The following is a 21,543-nucleotide window of genomic DNA, read 5'->3' on the forward strand; positions in this document are numbered from 1 at the left end:
ATGGCCACTTTTTGTACAATTTCCTTCAGGGCATTAGCATTTTATTTCACTACCAAAACACCATGTGATGGTATTGAATTGATATGGTTATATAATGCAATATTTCATTGCATGTATTCGTATATCACTTTACAGCTTTTGGTACATTAAATAAGTTCATGCACATTATTTGGTTTGTCATATGACATACATACCTTTTTCATTATTGTATATCATGTGATGGTTTGGCTATTTTTGCATATACTGTGCATAGTATGTGAATTTTCTGTATGCATAGTGGACTAAATTTGCTCAAATGTGCAGTGTATAACTGGGGAATATTGTATGCAATGCACACAACTGGATTTGATAAGGTTTATTGTTGCATTTATATATTATTTCACATTCACAAATAGACTGTGCAGTAGCACAATAATCCAGGCATTGTGTTTTTCTTAACTCTTCTTGAATGAGAATAAGTATTAGATTCTTATGAAAAGTATTAATACAATTAGCTCTTAGAACTTTATTTTACAGTCAATATTGATTTTCCATAATTCTAAAGCGTCACGCGAATGCGCACTGACGTCAGCTAGGCTCCTCCCACTTGCGGGGCGCGCACATTCCTTTTGTCCAAGATGGCGGAGTAGATGCATCTGAAGCGACGCTAATGTTTGTCGTTTTATTTTTATCGGTGAAACTCAACATCCAGGCGAGCGTTTTCCCGTGCAAACGTTAGTTAAAGTCCTCCTCACGGATGTACAAAAACTCTTGGAGCCGTGAGATTTCACCTCGGAGCTGATTTTATATTTTTGCGAGGGGAGCATCACTGTAAAATGAAGCGGCAGGCCGAGCGCGACGCGAGTCCGTCCAGAACTCTCGCCAAACGCGTCCGCGAGCGAGATCGCGAGCGCGAACCGAACCCGCCGCTCGCGTTGCTGCTCGCGGAGAGCCGAAACTATCATAAACGAAGCCGCAGCCGTGAGCGGGAAAAACCGCGGGTCCGTGAAGAGAGAGAGAGTCTGCATCACCGCCCGCATCACGAACTGGGTCTGCTGGGTCGAGCCCCCCTCCGAACCACCTCAGTCCTGCCTAAAGGTAAGACTGTGACACCAGCCACTGAAACAGTGGGTACACGACTAGAATACAAGACACTACTTATCAGCAACCTTGGATCTCAGCTTTCTGATGAACATGTGGAGGATGGACTGTTTCATGAGTTTAAAAAGTTTGGAGATATGAGCGTTAAGCTGTCTCATACGCCTGAACTGGGTCGCGTTGCCTACGTCAACTTCAGACACACGGAAATTGCACGGGAAGCACGTCACGCTAAAACCAGGTTGGTGCTATATGATCGTCCACTCAAAGTTGAACCCATGTACATGCGGCGTCGCAGTGTCACTCCTCCAGATGTTAGTTATGTATCTCTGCACAGCGCTGCCTACACCTACAGACAGCGGTCCCTGTCGCCTGGCGCGGGGAGCACTAGCGCCCTTCGGGAAGTGAGACCCAGGCATTACGTTGATGGCATGGGACTCAGCCGGGACCGCGTTTTGGACTATTACAGCGCTTTGGAGGAGAGGAGCCGTGCATATGCATATCAGCTTCCTGAGGACGACTTAAAACCAGAGGACGATCAGAGAGCCACGAGGAATTTGTTCATCGGAAACTTGGATCATAATATTTCTGAGGTGGAACTACGACAAGGATTTGAGAAGTATGGGATTATTGAAGAAGTCGTTATCAAGCGGCCCGCTCGCGGACAAGGCGGCGCGTATGCTTTTCTTAAATTCCAGAACTTGGATATGGCTCACCGGGCTAAGGTGGCCATGCAGGGGCGTATGATTAACGGCAACCCGATTAAGATCGGATACGGGAAAGCCAATCCGACGACTCGGCTCTGGGTGGGCGGACTTGGCCCGAATACGTCTCTTGCTGCTTTAGCACGTGAGTTTGACCGCTTTGGGAGTATTCGCACCATTGACTATGTGAAAGGAGATAATTTTGCTTACATTCATTATGAGAGCTTGGATGCAGCCCAGGCTGCTTGCGCGCAAATGCGTGGCTTTCCTCTGGGCGGTCCGAACCGGCGGCTACGTGTGGATTTTGCGAAGGCGGAGGAGACGAGGGCGTACCCTCAACAGTACCAGCCGCCTTTGCTCCCGCCTCCTCATTTTGATATTCTCGCTGAGGGTTACGGACGCCACCGCAGCTTAGAGAGGGAGCTGAGAGCGAGGGCCCGCTCACCGTCACACCCTCTGTTCGCCGAGCGAGAAAGAGAGCGCCTTTCGGACCGGGACTGGAGTCCGCCGAAGGGACTGGAGCGGCGGGCGAACCCGGAAGCGTTTGGGCGGGTCCGGCAGCGCAGTCGTAGCCGCAGCCGGGAACGCTGGGTAAAGGAGCGGGACCTCGAACGGGGGCTGGGGAAAAACTGGGAGGAGCGGCGCAAGCGAAGGAGCCTGAGCCCCAACGACCGTCCCACCGAGGAGCGCGGACGGTCAAAGCTCAGAGGAGGGGCACCGGCCACCCCTGAAGACAGTCCGGACCGGGGCCGCGGGCGTCTCCCGGACTCCACCTCAGAACCCCTCGATCACACCCCTGACATCAGCAGACACTCCAGCGACGAGCGTCCCGCGCAGGACGAGTCTTTGCATCTGAGGAAGGACGAGCGGGATCGCAACCACCGCAAAAGCGAGAGCGACCCAGACTCACAGACGGACAAGTCCAAAACAGACTCCAAAAAGCCCAGCACGCTCTCCGAATACGCCCAGACGTTGAGCCGCGTGTGGCACGGTTCTCTCGTCCTTAAAAACAGCTGCTTCCCCACAAACATGCACATGCTCGAGGGAGGCGTGAGCTTTCTCCACGCCCTCATGAGAGACAACCAAGCGGGAGGCGCCAAGATCACGCAGCTTAAAATTGCTCAGCGGCTGAGGTTGGATCAGCCCAAACTGGACGAGGTGACGCGCCGCATCAAGCTAGGCAGCCCGGACAGCTACGCCGTGCTCCTCGCCGTCCAGGGGCCCATGGACCGGGACGCCCCTCCTCCAGAACCAGGCCTTCAACAGCGCCTTCTCCGCAACCTGGTGACGTACCTCAGGAACAAGCAGGCGGCAGGGGTCATCGGCTTGCCCCTCGGGGGCCCCAAAGAGCGGGAGACGGGGGGCATGCTGTACGCCTTCCCTCCGTGTGACTTCTCACAGCAGTATCTCCAGAGCGCTCTCAAAACTCTCGGCAAACTTGAGGAGGAGCACCTGGTGATCGTGGTGGTTAGAGACTCACCTTAACACTTCAATTCCAACTCTCTCTAGAACGTTCCACACAGATTTTATGCCTTTTATGATTTTAGGGATGGACCTTTTTAGTTTTAAATACTTCCACATAGTCATCATTCCCTTCTTAAAATGTTTTGAAATCGAATAGCATCCCAGAGAAGTACAAATGATTTTTTTTTTTTTTTTTTTCAGCTGTGCTCAAAATTTTCCATTGTATTCTACTTTTAAAAAAAGTGTTTTATATATTTGCATGCGCAAAGCAATTTGACTGAAGTTCCCATCCGGTGGTTTGCTATAATGGGTATACTACGTACTGGGCCTCATTTTTTTTTTTTACTCAAAACAGAATGAATGTGCGTAAATCATTTGTAAAAATCATGTGTTAGTGAATTGTAGCATTCAATTCGCTCTGAGTGTTTACCTAAAAAAAAAATGTTTGTCGATTTCTGTTGACCGGAATTCAAGTATGTGGCTACACGTTCAGTAACAGTTTTTCTCTCGCTGTCCGTTTCACAAAAATCGTAGATTTTTTATTTTTTTTCAGAAATAAAACGGTGCTTGACAAGGCGGTATGTTCAGCTCAGATGAGCCGTTTGTGTCGTAACTGATGGCATCTACCTCTTTAACCATGTAACACATCAGGTATGTTTGACAAAATGAAGCGAGTCTTTGAGCCCATTGCGTTTTAATTGTATGTTGTTATAAATATGCACCTGCAGCACTAACAGAAAGGTCATGTGACCATACTTATGTTACATACTGAACGAGTACTGTACCGATCCAGACACACTAATGTTTGTAACCATTACTAACACTACGGTTTAAGCTCGTGTTTGTTTGTACGCAGTGCCCTCCGCTGAATGACTAGTTGCCGAGTCATTTGAACCCATTGGTAAAATTGAGTCAACGCACACATTTAAAGCAAGTGCTATTCTGAGAGATTTTAAACAAATGTCCTGTGATTTGAATTCCATACTGATGTGTAAACCTGAATCAAGTGTTATTCTTAGATTTTAGTTGATAATCATGGGGTTTGAAGGTCCACCTGCCAACACTACAACCATTTGCACTGAACGGTAATTTTCCATCGTTGATTTTTAATCGTGTTCTTTTGTTTTACACCTCTTTTAACACTCCTTTTTTTTTGTAATACTTTTATAGGAAGTCTTTTTTTTCTGTCTGTATGCGAAAAACTGTATGACGTATAAAAAAAGTAAACATTTCATGTGCTTGTTTTTAAACTCGTACCTCCTGTCGTTATTTGCAAAACTGTGCAGTTTAATGTTTAGCGACATGTAATGGAAATGACCCGTCTCCATAGTTACCTCTTCTCCATCTCACTCCTGCCTACAAAACCAGTTGTGAAGGTTAAAGTGGTAACCAGGCAACCACATCCATCATTGAGAAAAAAAGAAAAAAAAAAGCTCCCAGAGTTCAAATGAGGCTTGACTGTGAAGCAGCTTGTAATGACCACTAGATGGCAGTGTGGTCAAAGAAAAGCAACATTAACTCAACATATGAAATGGCAAGTTCCTGCTGTGCACGTGGGAAGTTGCTTCAGGGGAAGCAGTGAGTGCACTGCATATTAAATGCTTGCTGAGAAATTGTTGCGGCATTGAACAGATTTAAAAGCCGTCTTCATTTAGTTTCTCCCTATGCCAGTATGCAAACGAAGTAGTTTGCATACCATATTTATGCTGTTTAATATGTAGATCTACATGACGCTGGAAGATTAACCAGCCTTATTGTTTTCAGAAGCTTGTTAATTATTTATAATGTGGTGAGTGACTGTAACACTTAATTAGCTCGTTTCTCAATGCCAGAATGAGAGAATCTAAACCGATCAAGCCACTGTAGTCCAGTCTGTCAAATCCTGACGGATCTCCCAACGCTTTCCTGCTGACCAACTGTCCGTACGGAAAGGCTTTAGAGTTACTTAATTGACTGAACCTCCTCTCTCAAGGTGACGGGTCATTTTAAATTGGCCATTTATACAGGGTTTTTGTGTGTTTGCAATTGTCAAGCTGCCAACAACTGGTGTAATTTGACCTGGCCACTGATGTCTGCTGTTGGAGAACTGTGATTCATGAGTCAAAATGGGATGGCCTGAATCGCAGCTCTCATATTTGACTGTCATATTTTGATTTTGTCTGAAAGCGTTAGCTAAGGTGTTGAATGTTGTATAGGTGCAAAAAGGGTGTCGTGTAGTTCTAACCAATGTTTGAAACTCATGTGTGAATAATAGATCTTAAATTATCAACAAATAGGCCTATTATTTAAAGGTTGTTTTGGTACAAGAAAGAAAAAAAAATTGTATATATATATACTGCAGTATATTTGTTAAAACATCTAATTTTGTTAAATATTATGACAATTTAAAATAACTTTTCTATTTTAATATATTTTCAAATGTAATTTATTCCTGTGATCAATCAAAGCTGTATTTTCAGCATCATTACTCCAGTCTTCAGTGTCACATGATCCTTCAGAAATCATTCTGATATGATGATTGATGCTCTAGAAACATTTATCATTATCATCAATGTTTATCAGTTTGTTTCTGAATTCTTTGATTAATAGAAAGTTCTATTTACATTTATTTGAAACAGAATATTTTGTAACATTCTAAAACCAATTTAATGCATCCTTGCTGAATAAAAGTATTGATTTCTTTAAAATCATTATTTAAAATTGTAATAATATTTCAGAATATTACCGTTTTTTTCTATATTTTTGATCAAATATAAATTCAGCCTTGAGGAGCAGAAGAGACTTCCTTCAAAAACATTAAAAATGGTGTTTCCAATCTTTTGACCGGTACTGTATTAGTAACAATAAGGTTTCATTCGTTAATGTAACATGAACTAGCCTAAACGTGAGCAATACATTTGTTACTGTATTTGTTCATCTTTGTTGACGTAAGTTGATAAAATCAGCCTACAGCTGTGCATTATTTCATGTTAGTTCACAGTGCATTACCTAATGTTAACAAATAACCTTTGATTTTAATAATGTAGTTGTAAATGTTGAAATTAACAGATTAATAAATGCTGTAAAAGTGTGGTTCATGTTAACTAATGAAACCTTATTGTAAAGTTATAAACTCTCTCTCTCTCTCTCTCTCTCTCTCTCTCTCTCTCTCTCTCTCTCTCTCTCTCTCTCTGTCTATATATGTATATATATATATATATTATGTATGTGTAGCCTATATATGTATATGTGTATATTTTTGTATATATATTATGTATATGTGTGTATATTTGTATATATGTGCGTGTGTGTATATATATATATATATATACAAATATACACACATATATACAAATATACACACATATATACAAATATACTCACACATATACAAATATATTTACAAATACACACATATATACATATATACACATATATATATATATATATACATAAATATACACACATATATACAAATATACACACATATATACAAATATATACACATATATATATATATATATATATACACACACACACACACATATATATACATGTGTGTGTGTATATATAATATATATATATATATATATATAGCTTTCATTAAGACATTGGTTTAATGTGATTTGGGGATGTTAATGAAAGGTAAAATAGTTTTTAATGTCTTTTATGCATAATTGTTTTTTTTTAAATCATCCAATTCAAACGTGCAAAAGATGTCTTTAAACCTTTTTCAAATCTCTTTTTTTATTTTTAGACGATTCCGTTGGATAGATTGAATTCAACACTTAACTATTTGTCTGATGCATTTTTTTTTCTTCTTTTTTACTTTTGAGACATTGATGGATCCTTTGAAGCAGCACTTGAAAGGATTTTTAAGAAAGCATCTTTCCATGGTGTGCTGAGCCAGCAGCCCGTCTGACCTGCATATGTCTGATCGCTTTAGTTTGCGCTATTGCACTTGAATACATTAATGTCCACAATTCACCTCAACCCAGTAATACAATATTAAACGCAACTGCGAGTTGTGCTGTTGATTTTTCAAACTAAAAAGGCCACATCTAGTTATTTCAGGCACAGCACGGTTCGTTTGGCAGAAAAACAATATTACCTTGCTCGGGTAACAACTCTACAGATTTTCAAATGTTGTTCACATGAAACATGTACCGACTGCAACTGAAATCTCAAGTCACACAACAAGGTTATTTATTTACAAGCACGTGAATCCCTTTGCAGCTCGGGGTTGTTGTGCTAGCATGTTTTCGTACGCTGTTGGCTAATGTCTTTACCTAATTCTTTTTTGCCCTTTTTGTCGTTTCGAATCACAAGTTTCATCCCCTGGGCCTAGACAGGGATTGGGTGTTTCGGGGGTTCGGCTGGTAGCAGACCATCGACCCAGAGCACTTCACTGTAAGCTAGCCTGATGCTCTTATGGCGCAGGAAATGGCAGACAAGTAATGAAATATTAATGCGGATTCATGAGAGGGTCCAATGAAATCCATTAAAGCGAGGAAAATCAATGAAACATGCTTCTCCACTGCTTCTCAGCTGGGCTGATGAGTTGACCGGATCTGGTGATGTAGTTTTCTTCATCTTTATGGACCTTCGGTAAGAACACACATGAACAAGACCATGCTAGAGTTCAGCCATTAGTGACACATGGGGCCTAAAACCATTATAGAGTGAATTAATGCCCGCCCCCTTTTCCAGCGGGTCCGGAAGTATTTTCCATTCGTTTTTCCCATAGGGATTATAAAATAGTCTTTGTTATAAATCTAGAGTTAGAAGCCAAGCCAATCAGCTACAAGGTAAATCACAACACTACAAACAAAAAGACAAAGGTACAAGACTGTGTTCCTAACCGCTTTTAGTAAGAGAAAGAACTACAATCCCATGAAGCATTGCAAATAGCATAATCAAATTAAAAATGGAGAAACATAAAACTACTCATTTGCAAATGTTGATTATATGTGTACAAATATATTTTAAGTTTATTGCAAAATATGCATATATATTCAAACATTTCAGTATTTTGATCGACTCGATTTAGTCATTCACAGTGCTTCATTAGAGTGGGCGGAGCTAATGAGATCTGTTTCGACTCTGATTGGTGGAATTTTCTGTACAGCATTATGGGTAATGTAGTTTGTCATTAGGAATTCCGCTGCTAAACACAATTAAACACAAAATAATTACTTTAAAGGTTTATATGTTGTCGTTCAAAATTATTTTCCTTATGGAGAAAATGAATGGAGTTCATTCATCCGGATACATTTGAAAACGCCTTTTTCATTTCAAAACACTCTCCGTCCACACTAGCGTTTTCAAGCGTTTGTAGTCCACACTGAAATGTCCGAAAATGCTAAAATCATCTTAATGTGTTTGCGTAAAAGCTCACTGAGACGATAACGAGGGACCAGACATAATTGATCTTATTAGCAAAGTATCCTCACCCCTTACTGGTACGTCCAGGTCGGACTCAATTGTCATTCCATGTTTGGTCTAAAACGCAATTGCTTTCATGTTTTGCCACAGGACAACAATTATGAGTAAATTTTCTGTCATCTTTTCAGGAATGTAATATGAAGATTGTACAAAGTAACATTTATCATTAGCAACACTGATGTGTTGTGAATAGCACATACCTTTATAAACACACATCTATCGGTACGATATGCGCCACATGACTTGTGTTTCAAAGTCCACACTATAGCTCGAAAACGACATTTTTAAAGGTATCCACCTTGGAGAGCATCGTAGTTTTCGCAGGACAACAAACGCTGTCTCAGTGTGGGTGAAAGGCCGAACGTAGAGAAAAAGATGCGCTTTCAAATGTATCCGGATTAGTGTAGACCAGGGTTCCTCAAATCCTGTCCTAGAGGGCCGACGTCCTGCATATTTTATCTCCAATCAAAAACTCACCTGCCATAGCTTTCTAGTAATCATGAAGACACTGATTAGCTTGTTCAGGTGTCTTTGATTATGATTGGAGCGATAACTCTGCAGGACAGTGGCCCTCCTGGACCAGATTTGAGGAACCCTGGTGTAGACGACGTAGCCTTAGACCTCTATAGAATTGCAATTACGCATGTCTTTTTATATTTATAAAAGTAAGAAATGTGTTGGCTTGATGTTGACTCGATATTATTCTCCCTCCCCAGATCTTCCAGAATCATTGAGATGCAAACATCTGACCCCAAATCAGCTGCCGTACACCCTTTGATCCGTCCATGTGCTCCAAAGAGGGCATGAACATGGATTCCTAGTAAAGCTTGCAGGATATGGTGCAACCACACATCACCAGCAGTCCCGCAGTCCCAAAAGGCCTGGCAGATGATGTCAGCTGAGCCTGGGCTTTGCATTCTGTCAGGCAGACATGTGGCGTTGTGGCTTTTGGCCGTCACAAGTATCTGTGACATACCTACCATATAGCTTTAGGCATTGTTACACGACTACAAAGAAAGCTGCTCATCGCTGTCGGGAGCTTATGGCCCTGTCTCGCAAATCCGACTCCGTTAAGTCAGGGACAGGAGCAGGAATCTCCCAGGAACAATTGTCGACTGTTTTGTCCAGATAAGATTGCGGGTGTATTTTTAAACCATGAAGCAGCACAATAGAACAGGCAGTGCAACCCTGTGGAGACGTGACTAAACAATGCTCTCTCTCTCAATGCAGATGGGTGAATCTCAATAAACGCATCAAGAAAACGTCGCACCCCATAATATACACACTACCGTTCAAAAGTAGAATATCAATATCCTTGTTGACCCGGGAACAACATTCCAATCAGTCAATTAGAATCGAGGGATAGGTTTATAGTTTACGTCAAGTTTAGGCTTACAAAAAGGGTTAGGGGCTTCTACTCCACTCTTATTTACCTATCATTTCCCTCTGATTTTAGGGTTAGGTTTAGGGGTAGGACTATGTTTTTAGACAGGGATTTTAAGTTGTTGCTCTAAGAACACGTCTTGCGTGACAAAATCAAGGCGACTCTTTAAAGGGATACTTCACCGATTAGCATTAAGCTTTGTATCAGTAGAAACCCGGTAGTATTCTCGAATGACCGTGCTTCCCTCCCTCATGTCCCCCTGAGACGAGAGATTTCTGTATTGCGTGTCTGGAGAAAAAACTCAGATGACGCAAAAATCGTCATTTAGCGTCTTCGGAGGCTTTTTTGTCCAGAGGCGAGAGACTACAGCCAGTAGGAGGAGCTCTTTCTGCATTTCTTCAACCCGCCCATAGGGGGATCTCACAATAAAACGCCGTCTTTTCAGTTTCGAGTCGACTAGTAGCCTAGTTGTCTCATTTCTTCCAATACTGCCCTCTGTAACCGGTAGGGCGTGGCCTCGTAGGGCAAGTGCATTCTGGGAGTTGTTGTCTTTCATCTACATGAGCCAAAATATATATTTTCTGGCTTTTCTCAGTGTAGAAGGCACCAACTTCTAAAATTATTTCACATTTCTACTACATGAATGACCCAATTTAAATACACATTCATCAAATTTCATTTATTCCTGTGATCAAAGCTGAATTTTCAGCATCATTACTCTCCAGTCTTCAGTGTCACATGGTCCTTCAGAAATCACTCAGGCTCTGTCCCAGAAGACATACTTCATGTGCACTTGCGGTCTTGTGGGCTTAAGGAGTGGGTATACGTCATTTTCAATGTCCCGCTCCGTCTCTTGCACAGTTGAGCCCGTGAGCACATAAAGGACCTGCATGGCACACTTCATATGTACTTTCGGTCTTGTGAATTTACAATTGCTACCGTGTGCGCGTGTCCGTTAAGTTCATGAGACCGAAGGGTGTCCCATTTGTCATTTTAGGTTTCAAAAGGGTGCTCACAAAGTGCCCCCTTTGCGGTCGATATACTCGTAGGAAGATTGTTTAGGGTGCCATTTGGGACAGGGCCAAAGTAAACTCTTTTGGCCGTGAGCGTGGAAAGATTTACTGCTCGAGAAACATTTCTTAATATTATCAATGTTGAAAACAGTTGTGCTGCTTCATATTTTTGTGGACATTTCTGGAAACCGACACATTTTTTTCAGGATTCTTTGATAAATATAACCACTTTTATTTGAAATTGAAATCTTTAATCACAATGTAAAAGTGCTTACTGTCACTTTTGATCAATTTAAAGCATCCTTGCTAAATAAAGTACTGATTTCTTAAAATCTTATTGACCCCAAATTTTCTAATGGTATTAAGCCTATTTGCAGGACGTAACTTTCATCGTTTTCACGACAACGTCTCATTAATCTTTGGATGTTTTTATTAATTCTTATATTTCTCAGTGGTAATTATTTTTAGATCCTTATTGGATATGATTTTGTGGTATTGTCTCAAAGGCTTCAGTTGAGACACCATCAAACCATCAAACCCACGAAGCAATCCATTAGATTTGAAGATTTTTTTAACACCAGTTTAGACTTTTATTAATTTGCCATAGGGGAAGTGCATGTATCCCATTTCTAATTAGAAACAAATGTTAATAAAGAGCATGGTGTACAGCAGGGAGATTGTCCAAGGGGAGCTGTTTGAACTTATGATACAGCATTTTCCATTAACAATCATAGGCGGTCTATAAAGCAGTTATTAACTGCAATTTAGTGTACACTCTCTGCCATTGTACATTGATCTCTCCACATACAAATACATGATAATACACAAATACTCTACCAGTACAAAGTTTGAAATAATTAAGATCATTACTCCAGTCTTCAATGTCACATGATCCTTCAGAAATCATTCTAATATGCTGATTTCATGATTAATAAACTTTTCTGATTATCAATGTTGAAAAGAGTTGTGCTGCTTCATATTTTACCATTCAAATGTAATAGTAAGATTAAAGAAAATCAAGAAATTAATACTTTTCTCCAGCTAGGATGCATTCAATTGATCGAAAGTGACAGTAAAGACTTTTACATTGTTAAAAATAAATAAATGCTGTTCTTTTGAACTTTCTATTCATAAAATAGTCCTGTAAAAATGTATCTGCAATTTCCACAAAAATATGAAGCAGCACAACTCTTTTCAACATCAATAATCTTGTTTCTTGATCAAATCCTCATATTAGAATGAAAACTGGTAAATGTATTCAAATAGAAACCAGTTAGTTAATATTTCACAATATTATAATTTTTACTGTCTTTTAGATCAAATAAACGCAGCCTTGGTGAACAGAAGAGACTTCTTTCAAAAACAATGAAAACAAAAATCTTACTTTTTCTTATTTAGTGTACAAAAAACAAATAGATTTAAACCCTACCCAACACTTCAGCTGATTGATTTGGATTTTATTTATTAAAAGGCCTGAGATTTCCATATATCCATACATCACTTGTATAATCGAGTGCATACAGACACCAGCACATCTGTACATGTTAAACTTGTTCTCAGCTGTTTTCCCCCCTGTAGATGTGCAGATGGTGACAGGGGGGGGGTCCAGGTCCTTCACCTCCTCCTGTTTCAGACCCTGTGATTGATCCCGTTTTCTGATGGTCCTCCTGAACCATCCTCTGGGACGCTGGGAGAGAAAATCTCAGAGGCCTTTGATCTGAGGTGAGGAGTTTACATTATTGGATTGAGGATCACTATTACGGAGAGGGTTTGGTGGTTCGGCACAAAGAAATGTCATTCAGCCTCTCCCTCTGCAAAGCTTTAGTTCTTCAGAAGGGTTGTGTTGATAACCAGGTCATTCAGTGGAGCCTTTCACGGTTTGTTTTGCATAATGTGAATGGGAAGGCAGTTTGTACATGACATGTGTGCATAGCTTGATAAATAGGCTGTGTGCTCAACGCACTAGTGAATGAGCGTGAGGGACCGACCCCTGTGTTTAATCGCTTAACACGCAGACCTCTGTCTGTGCTGAAAACCCTCATTGTCGCTGATTGTAGGATTGCTGTATAAGTTTCAGATCTGCCAGTGTGACTCACTCTCATAGACGCGTAATTACAGGGACTGAGAACGAACCCACGCGCCTTTGTGACGTCTCGTGGATCCAAATAATGGTTAGGAAGGGGGAGAATTCACCTCAGTTAAAACTGCAGCCACTTTAACATCTTAACCCATGTTCAGTATTCCCTGTCGAAACGGGAGGTACGAGCTAAACATATTTGAAGAGCTCATCATTGTTTTTATAGCCTTAATTTGCAGCAGGTGGTTTTAAAGTGCTGCTGTTATGCTGTGTTAAAGGCTCTTTATTTTGTTTTGAAGGTCTCCTACAATACAGTAGGTTTACATGCATCCAAGGTCATAAAACACTTTCAATTTCTCATTATATACATTTGCAGCATCACCTCATTTGTCAGTGTATGAAATTGTTCAATAGAGGATTCAGTCTCTTTTCCAACAGCCTAGATCTGCTCTGATTGGTCAGATGACTCAGTCTGTTGTGATTGGTCTACTCTGCTCTGACTGGTCAGATGGCCTAGTCTGTTGTGATTGGTCTACTCTGCTCTGATTGGTCAGATGGCCCAGTCTGTAGTGATTGGTCTGGTCTGCTCTGATTGGTCAGATGGCTAAGTCTGTTGTGATTGGTCTACTCTGCTCTAATTGGTCAGATGGCCTAGTCTGTTGTGATTAGTCTACTCTGCTCTGATTGGTCAGATGGCTCAGTCTGTTGTGATTGGTCTACTCTGCTCTGATTGGTCAGATGGCTCAGTCTGTTGTGATTGGTCTACTCTGCTCTGATTGGTCAGATGGCTCAGTCTGTTGTGATTGGTCTACTCTGCTCTGACTGGTCAGATGGCCTAGTCTGTTGTGATTGGTTTACTCTGCTCTGATTGGTCAGATGGCCCAGTCTGTTGTGATTGGTTTACTCTGCTCAGATTGGTCAGATGGTCCAGTCTGTTGTGATTGGTTTACTCTGCTCTGATTGGTCAGATGGCCCAGTCTGCTCAGATTGGTCTACTCTGCTCTGATTTGTCAGATAGCTCAGTCTGTTGTGATTGGTCTACTCTGCTCTGATTGGTCAGATGGCCCAGTCTGTAGTGATTGGTCTGGTCTGCTCTGATTGGTCAGATGGCTCAGTCTGTTGTGATTGGTCTACTCTGCTCTGATTGGTCAGATAGCTCAGTCTGTAGTGTTTGATCTACTCTGCTCTGATTGGTCAGATGGCCCAGTGTGTTGTGATTGGTCTACTCTGCTCTGATTGGTCAGATAGCTCAGTCTGCTGAGATTGGTCTACTCTGCTCTGATTGGTCAGATAGCTCAGTCTGCTGAGATCGGTTAACTATTTGACCATTTTTATTTCATGGCATCTTTAAAGTTATTGCGTAAAATAAATCGCCTAGCCCTAGAGGCTCATATTAAAGACAGTTTATTTAGCTTATTTACTGTTAGTCATCTGATATTTAATTTCAATCCTAATCATTCATGAAGTGTATGATTAATTAGTATTTCATTGTTGCATTTTGACGACAGAGAACCAAATCTTAACATAACAGGATAGCAAAATCTTGAATGAGGTGTTTTATGAAATTCTCAAAAACACTAAAAATGGAAAGTCTTCCTCAAATGTATTAAACAATTTGGTTTGTCATCCCACTTTCTTCTTCATTCAATAATTTTCTTTTCACTATGTACCAGTTTGAATCACATTAGCACACTGCAAAGTTTCATCATTCATTAACGGGTCACCCGAGGCCTCGTTGCCTTTGATCGTCTTTTTGATCTTGGAGGAATGAGGCTATTATACAAACCTTTATTTTTTCATCGAACCTCAAAACAGACCGAGTCCACATGGATAATGATTTGCAATTGTGTATCCCATGATGCCTCTTGCCCTGGCTTTGGACAAATGAATGGCTGTGTGTGTAGCATTGGAGGCAAAAGATCACTCTAATGTGAAGGACATCAAACATATTAGTCACAGAACTCTTGTGACCATTTTGCAATTTCAACAGTATAGGAACGACCAGGAATGACGGTAGTGTTATTTTAGTTTTATTTTGAATTAGATTGTATTGATTGATAGATTGTATAGATTGTTTTTTTTTTTTTTTAGCTTTTGTTCATTTTTTTCTTTTTTTTTGTGTGTGTGTGAATAATTTTAGTGCTTATATTGTGCCAAGGCAACATTTCTAATATTCGTTTAGTTTAGTATGTTTTTAAAAAAAAAAATATATATATTTTTTCAGCTTTATTTCAATTAACAGAAATGTTTTAAGCAGTTTTAGTTAACGATAATAACCCTGTAACGATAACAGTTTAAGATGACTTTTCTCAATTACGTCTTTCCTCAGTTAGCTTACTTTTTTTGAACCCCATTGAGATACTATTAAAGTTTTTACTTTTTTAAAACTATAATAGTATCATTACTATAGTTTTTAGTAATTTTATCTAAAAATAAGTTTACAAATAATACAATATTTTAATAAGTTTAAGTTTTTTTTTTTTTTTCAGTGAAAGTTTATTTTATTGGAAGGTTTTTTTTTTTTTTTTTTTTTTATGATTTAAGTATAATAACCCTGTTTGTAAAAGCACTTAATAATCACATTTACAGTGATGCTCTACAATGGAAGTCTTGTGGGGTTTAAATGTAAGGCTAGTGTAATAAACCTATTTTCCATCTTTATAATGGTATAAACTGGAAAACTTTAAAATATTATCAACTTTATAATGCATAAACTGTTCCATATTTGTTTCTGTTTTCATCTTGCATTGCCTGAATACAGAAATTAGACATTTGCCTTTAAAATATACGATTTTGTAGACATGACCTTGGTTATCAATAGATCAGACTTGCATATATGCTACAACTTGGCAACTAAGGCCAAATCCAGAGCAATATATATATAGAGATAATCAATATTTTCACGTTACAATGGGAGATTTGGCCTGTTAATAGAAAATGGTGAAGTTGCTGTTTTCACTTTCATAATATTTTACAGGCTTTCACATTGCCTCTAGGGAAGGTCACAGTGGCCCTAAATCATTCTAGATAGCTTAAGGCTAAAAATACACTCTAGTTTCTTTTTAATGGGCTGAGCTGGATTTCAGTTTCCTGTGAATTCCATTCCAATTTTCATGTTTTTCCCCCCAATACATGGCACAGAGCATGAGCTTTTATTCGCATGCCAAACCCACTGGTGTTAGTTCCCACCACAGCCAAATGGCCATCACCACATAATTACTGGCTTCCGTTTCAAACTGCTTTGTCTCCAGATTGTCTTTAATTGTTGGTAAATTGCAAGTATTATTCCACTCACTGGCTGTAGGAGGTTATTGTTGCATAATTACTCTTGTAAAGTGTGCGTCTCAGACCGTGGACATCAATTGGAGGACACCAAACCTGGTGGGTTTTTCTTGCTCGAGATGTCATGGATTGCCGTGTGTGGGCATCAGCGAGTTCCTTTGTGAGAGATGTAGACTGTGTTTAGGCTGTCATTACACACACCCCCACCCGTTCGGGACAGATAAACCCCGCCTGTAAGAATTTGTTTGTGTTAGAGCAGCTGCTGTGAGGTGTAAGCTTTATTCATAGACTGCTTTCATCTCTGGCGTCGTTGCATTCATTGGCGTGATGGCAAACCGCCATGGGCGGGCACTCTCAGCCCAGGTTGCACTGGGATAGTTAGATAGAGGGGTGGCTGATGTGTCAGCATGTTATTATAGCTGAGTTTGTTTATTATACAGATGAATTTCGGCAATCTCTGTTGAGATTCAGCTGTACTACTCTCAAGGGTCCCTTCCTCAGAAATGAAAATACACCGTCTGCACTGAGTGACACAATAGAGACTTGTTCAAACAAAGTGGGATGTCTTATTTTAGACTGCTTATTTCAACAGCCCACTGCGCAATGGCTTTTTAATTAGCTTTTGAGAGGATGCTAACCTTGTAAAAACGTAACCTCAATGTTGACAGGCCAGGCAAATCTTCTAATGACAGTGTGTTGGCATTAATACTGCGTAATGCAGTGTTTCTCTACTGGTGGGTTGCGAGACCGTACTGAATGTGTCGTGGAGTGTGCAGTCAAAGAAACTACATCAACAACAGTTTTGCTGATGCAAGACTTTTATTTTGAAAGACTTACGTGAAAGCTGTTGACACTTCTGTCAGATAGCCTAAATGCCTGAGAAAAACGCGTTGTCCTGATTCGGTAGCTGCCGTCAAATGAGATGTTGTCAGGCTATATGTCAGTGTCATTATTGTAACTTTATTTTCGTAGCTTGTTACGAAATAAAAAGTCTCTCACCTCAGAAAAACAAACTTTCTTGTCCGGTCAGCCGTTATACTGCGCTAGTAGCGCTCACTCTTCAATTGGACACACAAATGTGGCGGCGCACGCTGTATGTCGCTTCACAATAAAGCGCAAAAGAAACTACGAGCATGCAGCGTCGTTACGTTGTCAATTAGTAAGTCACAAAATAAAAGTAAAATACCAATAAATCACGTTACTGGTACGTCATGTGTTAGCTGAGAAGGATTTGCATGCTGGTATGATGTTCATATATCAGGAGCAGTTTCCATGTTTCATTAACAGTTCATGTTAGTATTGTGTGTTCTCCATGGTAACTGTTGTTTCCATAACCCCAAAATGCCTACAAAAACTAGTTTGGGACTGCTATTTAATAGCTTTACCTCATAGGCCTACTGTTTAGTCCTACATCAGTATTAGTCATATTCTTACAATTTATGTGTATGTTAAGTTAAAGGGGGACGGTACTTGTGTGTGTCACATTTTTTTGTGAAATAAATTTGCTTGTAAAAAAAAAAAAAAAAAAAAAAAGGTATTATAATAGGCCTATATATACAGTAATTCATAATAAAGTGCGTCGCGGCTTAATGACCATGGGAAAATGTGGGTCCCATGGCCAAACGAGTTGAGAACCACTGGCATAATGAATGGCTGATTTGAAGACTTTTTTCACAATAGCAATTTAACCTTTCATGACAGATGTAGTGTGAGATGGTATATGCTTATGTAGAAGCAATTTCAATGCTATTAAGAACACAAAAAAATGAATAGTTAAATTCCTAGTGAAAAACAAATCTAAACATGATTGTCCACTTTCATGAAGCATTCTAGATATAATCTAGTCAGTCTCAAATTACTTGTTGAAAATATCGAAATATTTTGCATAAAATTTACGATGTAACGGAAGTAGCGACAGATCTGTTCTTCTGTATTGTGGCGTACATCAGAGTGTAACAGATTATGGAAAAAGGAATTGGTTCTATCCGTCCGTTGTTGATTGGATGGAGGCAGATCTGGGGTGCATTTTCCAAAAGCAACTATGGTTGCAAGTTCTGTCGTTATCAGCATAGTTAAACGAGTCTGTGTTTCCCGAAACCATAGTTCTAAAGAACATTCGCAAACAGCATCGCAAAGTTGTGTGTGGTTGGGACGACAGATCTCGACCTGTGGTTAGAAGCAGAGTTTCTGGTTCGCATATGACATGTGGACTCAATAAATCCTTATCTTGAGCAAAATAAGTAATCTGACATTCAGGACAACCTATATCTTTTATTTAGAATATTTACAAATGTCAGACAAAGTGCCATTTTTAAAGAGTGAGCATGTGCATATGTGTTCTAGTACATAAGAACGATTGTTCCTTCCCTTTTGAGCCGAGAGGTCCCGGGGTCAGATCCCGGACGAGCCCCCATTTGTTACGCCCCATGGCTCAAAAGGGACGCAATCAAAATTGGGACACACGAGAAAGCCAAACTTTAAAGATTTTTTGTTTTTTTTTTACAATAGGAAAACTATACAAAAGATGTGTAATGTAGCAGCCAGGCATCAGTAGTGTAATGTTAAGGGAATGTACAATACAATTTCGGGACTAGCTAGTTGATTTCTTCAACTATGCATAGTACTATGGTAGTGAAGCAGCGAGTTACGTCATTGTCGGGAAACGCACTCCTGAATTCGAACTTTGTAAGAAAGGGACGGGGGTTTAAGCGGATGAAATGATTGGAGAAGTCCATTATACATCACCAGAGAAGTGTGCCGTTTAACTGGAAGATCTGAGTTATTACATTTTGATTAAGAATTGCAAGGTCAAAAAAGGCTAATAAATGAAACGCATGCATGCATGAATCATTCACAAAAAGATCTATAACATGCATTTATAAAATCTAGCCTATTTCATGCCAACTTTAAACTTAAAATATATAGTTTTAATACTAAGCTATTACAATCCCCCTGGTTTCACAGACAAGGCTTAACCCTAGTTCCAGACTAGAATGCAAGTCTGAGTTGTTTTAACTGAAAGCAACTTGCACTGATATATCTTCAAATATGTCAGTGCAGTGCCATTGTTTTTTCTCAAGATGCACACCGGGAATGTTTTCTTTTTCTAATGCACATTTATAAAAGCTACTCAAATGTCTTAATTGAACTAAGGCCTAATTCTGGCTTAATCTATGGCCCGTCTGTGAAACCAGGCCTATATGTCTGAAATGTTCAGTTCAATTATGTCATTACCAATTTTTTTTTGTTGTTGCTTAAAAGCAAAGTTTTGAGATGCTGGTTGGTCTGGTACTCTACATCACTCCAGTCTTTAATGATTTTGACTCAAATTAATATTGCTGTCTTGTATTATATTACTGTTGCTGCTGTTTCATGCAAGCAACATGGCACTGGAGGTTATCCAGCACACTGATTTTACCATAGTTAAGGGTCAAACACCCTTACCCATGATACAATCACTGTAATGTAATGGCCTTGAGTGGATTATTGCTGTAATAAAACACACATTGTACCTTAGAGCTTAGTTTTAATTGCTTGTTTATTTGATGTCTTAAGTTTAAACTCATTTCAGGTCTAAAGTTCCAAATGACAAAAATTAACTATAATAAATAAATATTTTAAAAGACTGTGCATTGTTAGTCACTGTGACTATCCCAGCATGCACACACTTAGCTATTAATGATAATGTTGTTCCATTTCACGCAGCTGAAAAAGAACAAAAGAGACTGGATTACGTTAATACAGTATTGTTTTTATTCATTTTTATGGCATTGATGAATAAAACTAAAACAAGAGTTGCATTTATGCCAAGGCTGTCAAACGAAACCTCGTGTGAATCCAAAAACCAGACTTTGGATAATTCAAGCATCTGCACAGTTTTCAAACCTTGTCCGGCTATCGTGGAATTATCACGGTGAAGAGTGACAGTGCGTTTCAAAGCCACACGGTGTCATTTCATAGAGTGTGTAAGAGAGGGTGGTTATGTGTTAGGCTTTGGAATGGGAAATATGAATATAATATAACATATATTTATATATTTATGTATATATATTATACATAGCATGGTTCATAAATTTGAGAGCATCGGTGTCCTTGAATTCCGTCTTTGCCAATAGCCCTTTCCCACTGGTGGTTTATTTAGGGCCATCTATGAAGCATGACACAGGATACCTCACTGAACCGCCCCCGAGATGTTTTGCATAGACGCCAAGTTAAATTCATGCAAATGAGTATGGGACAGACGTTTGAAAAGATCTAAACAAAACAAAAAAACGTCACGATAAAGAAAAAAATGACAAACACGAGTCAAGGTTATACTACATCTACCACATGAATGAATTGTGTGAGTGGTCACATTCAATTTTTTAGGACTCTAGTTTTAGAAAAATAAGTGTGATTATTTCTATATTAAAAAAAGAAAAGAAAAGTCAGTCCACCTAATATACTCTGTGATTGAGCATAATGATTACTGTAGCTACACTTGAAGCATGTTTATGTGTAGATCTGCTATATGTGTATATTTTAGTACTTTCAGACAAATATTGCTCTTCTGCAGCACTGCCTATTTTCAACGCCATCAGCAAAGAGACCTACGCGTTAGCTATCTTTGCTAGTGTGTATGTGTGAGGGGCCAAGTCAACATGCAGCATTAGGTTCCGACAAGGGCAGTCACCATGCATAGTAGTCATTTTATGCCATTAGAAATGGTGAAAGAACCCCCCTGAAACAATAATGTTCATACTCAGCCATGGCTAGCCAAGTTTTGAAATGAATTTGTTAGCCGTTTAGTATTTGGATATTTATACCAGAATTCACCGTGGCACCATTCACTTCCCATATAAAGTAAAGAAACCCACTACCTAAACTAATGTCTTGTTCGAGGTTACTCAGACGTGTGTCTTTTTCAGGACGTATGTAACCATGATCGAGTGGAAGAAATTTCTGCAGCCGTTACAGAAAACAAACATTGACTGTAAAAGAAACACTCCGCACAATAAATAAAATAAATAACATTTCAAAACGAATGTGAACAAAACGTAAAAATGTAACACAAAAGCAAGGTTTAGATCTGTTGTCATTTTAAAAACATTTCTTTCTTTTTTTTCATATTTTTGTTTT

At 39.6% G+C, this 21,543-nt stretch overlaps 1 protein-coding gene across 1 annotated transcript; it reads left to right on the forward strand.

Moving 5' to 3' along the window:
- Positions 1 to 605: 605 nt before the first annotated feature.
- Positions 606 to 4,495, forward strand: rbm15b (RNA binding motif protein 15B). The gene has a single exon (XM_084416889.1). It carries the CDS (start codon positions 816 to 818, stop codon positions 3,264 to 3,266), a length of 2,451 nt encoding a protein of 816 aa, XP_084273015.1. The 5' UTR covers positions 606 to 815; the 3' UTR covers positions 3,267 to 4,495.
- The last annotated feature ends 17,048 nt before the right edge of the window (positions 4,496 to 21,543 follow it).

Source organism: Rutilus rutilus (genome assembly GCF_951802725.1).
Source record: "Rutilus rutilus genome assembly, chromosome: 8".
Classification (NCBI taxonomy): domain Eukaryota; kingdom Metazoa; phylum Chordata; class Actinopteri; order Cypriniformes; family Leuciscidae; genus Rutilus; species Rutilus rutilus.

Coding starts and splice junctions, on each gene's coding strand:
- rbm15b (XM_084416889.1), top strand. CDS start 816: ATGAAGCGGCAGGCCGAGCGCGACGCGAGTCCGTCCAGAACTCTCGCC.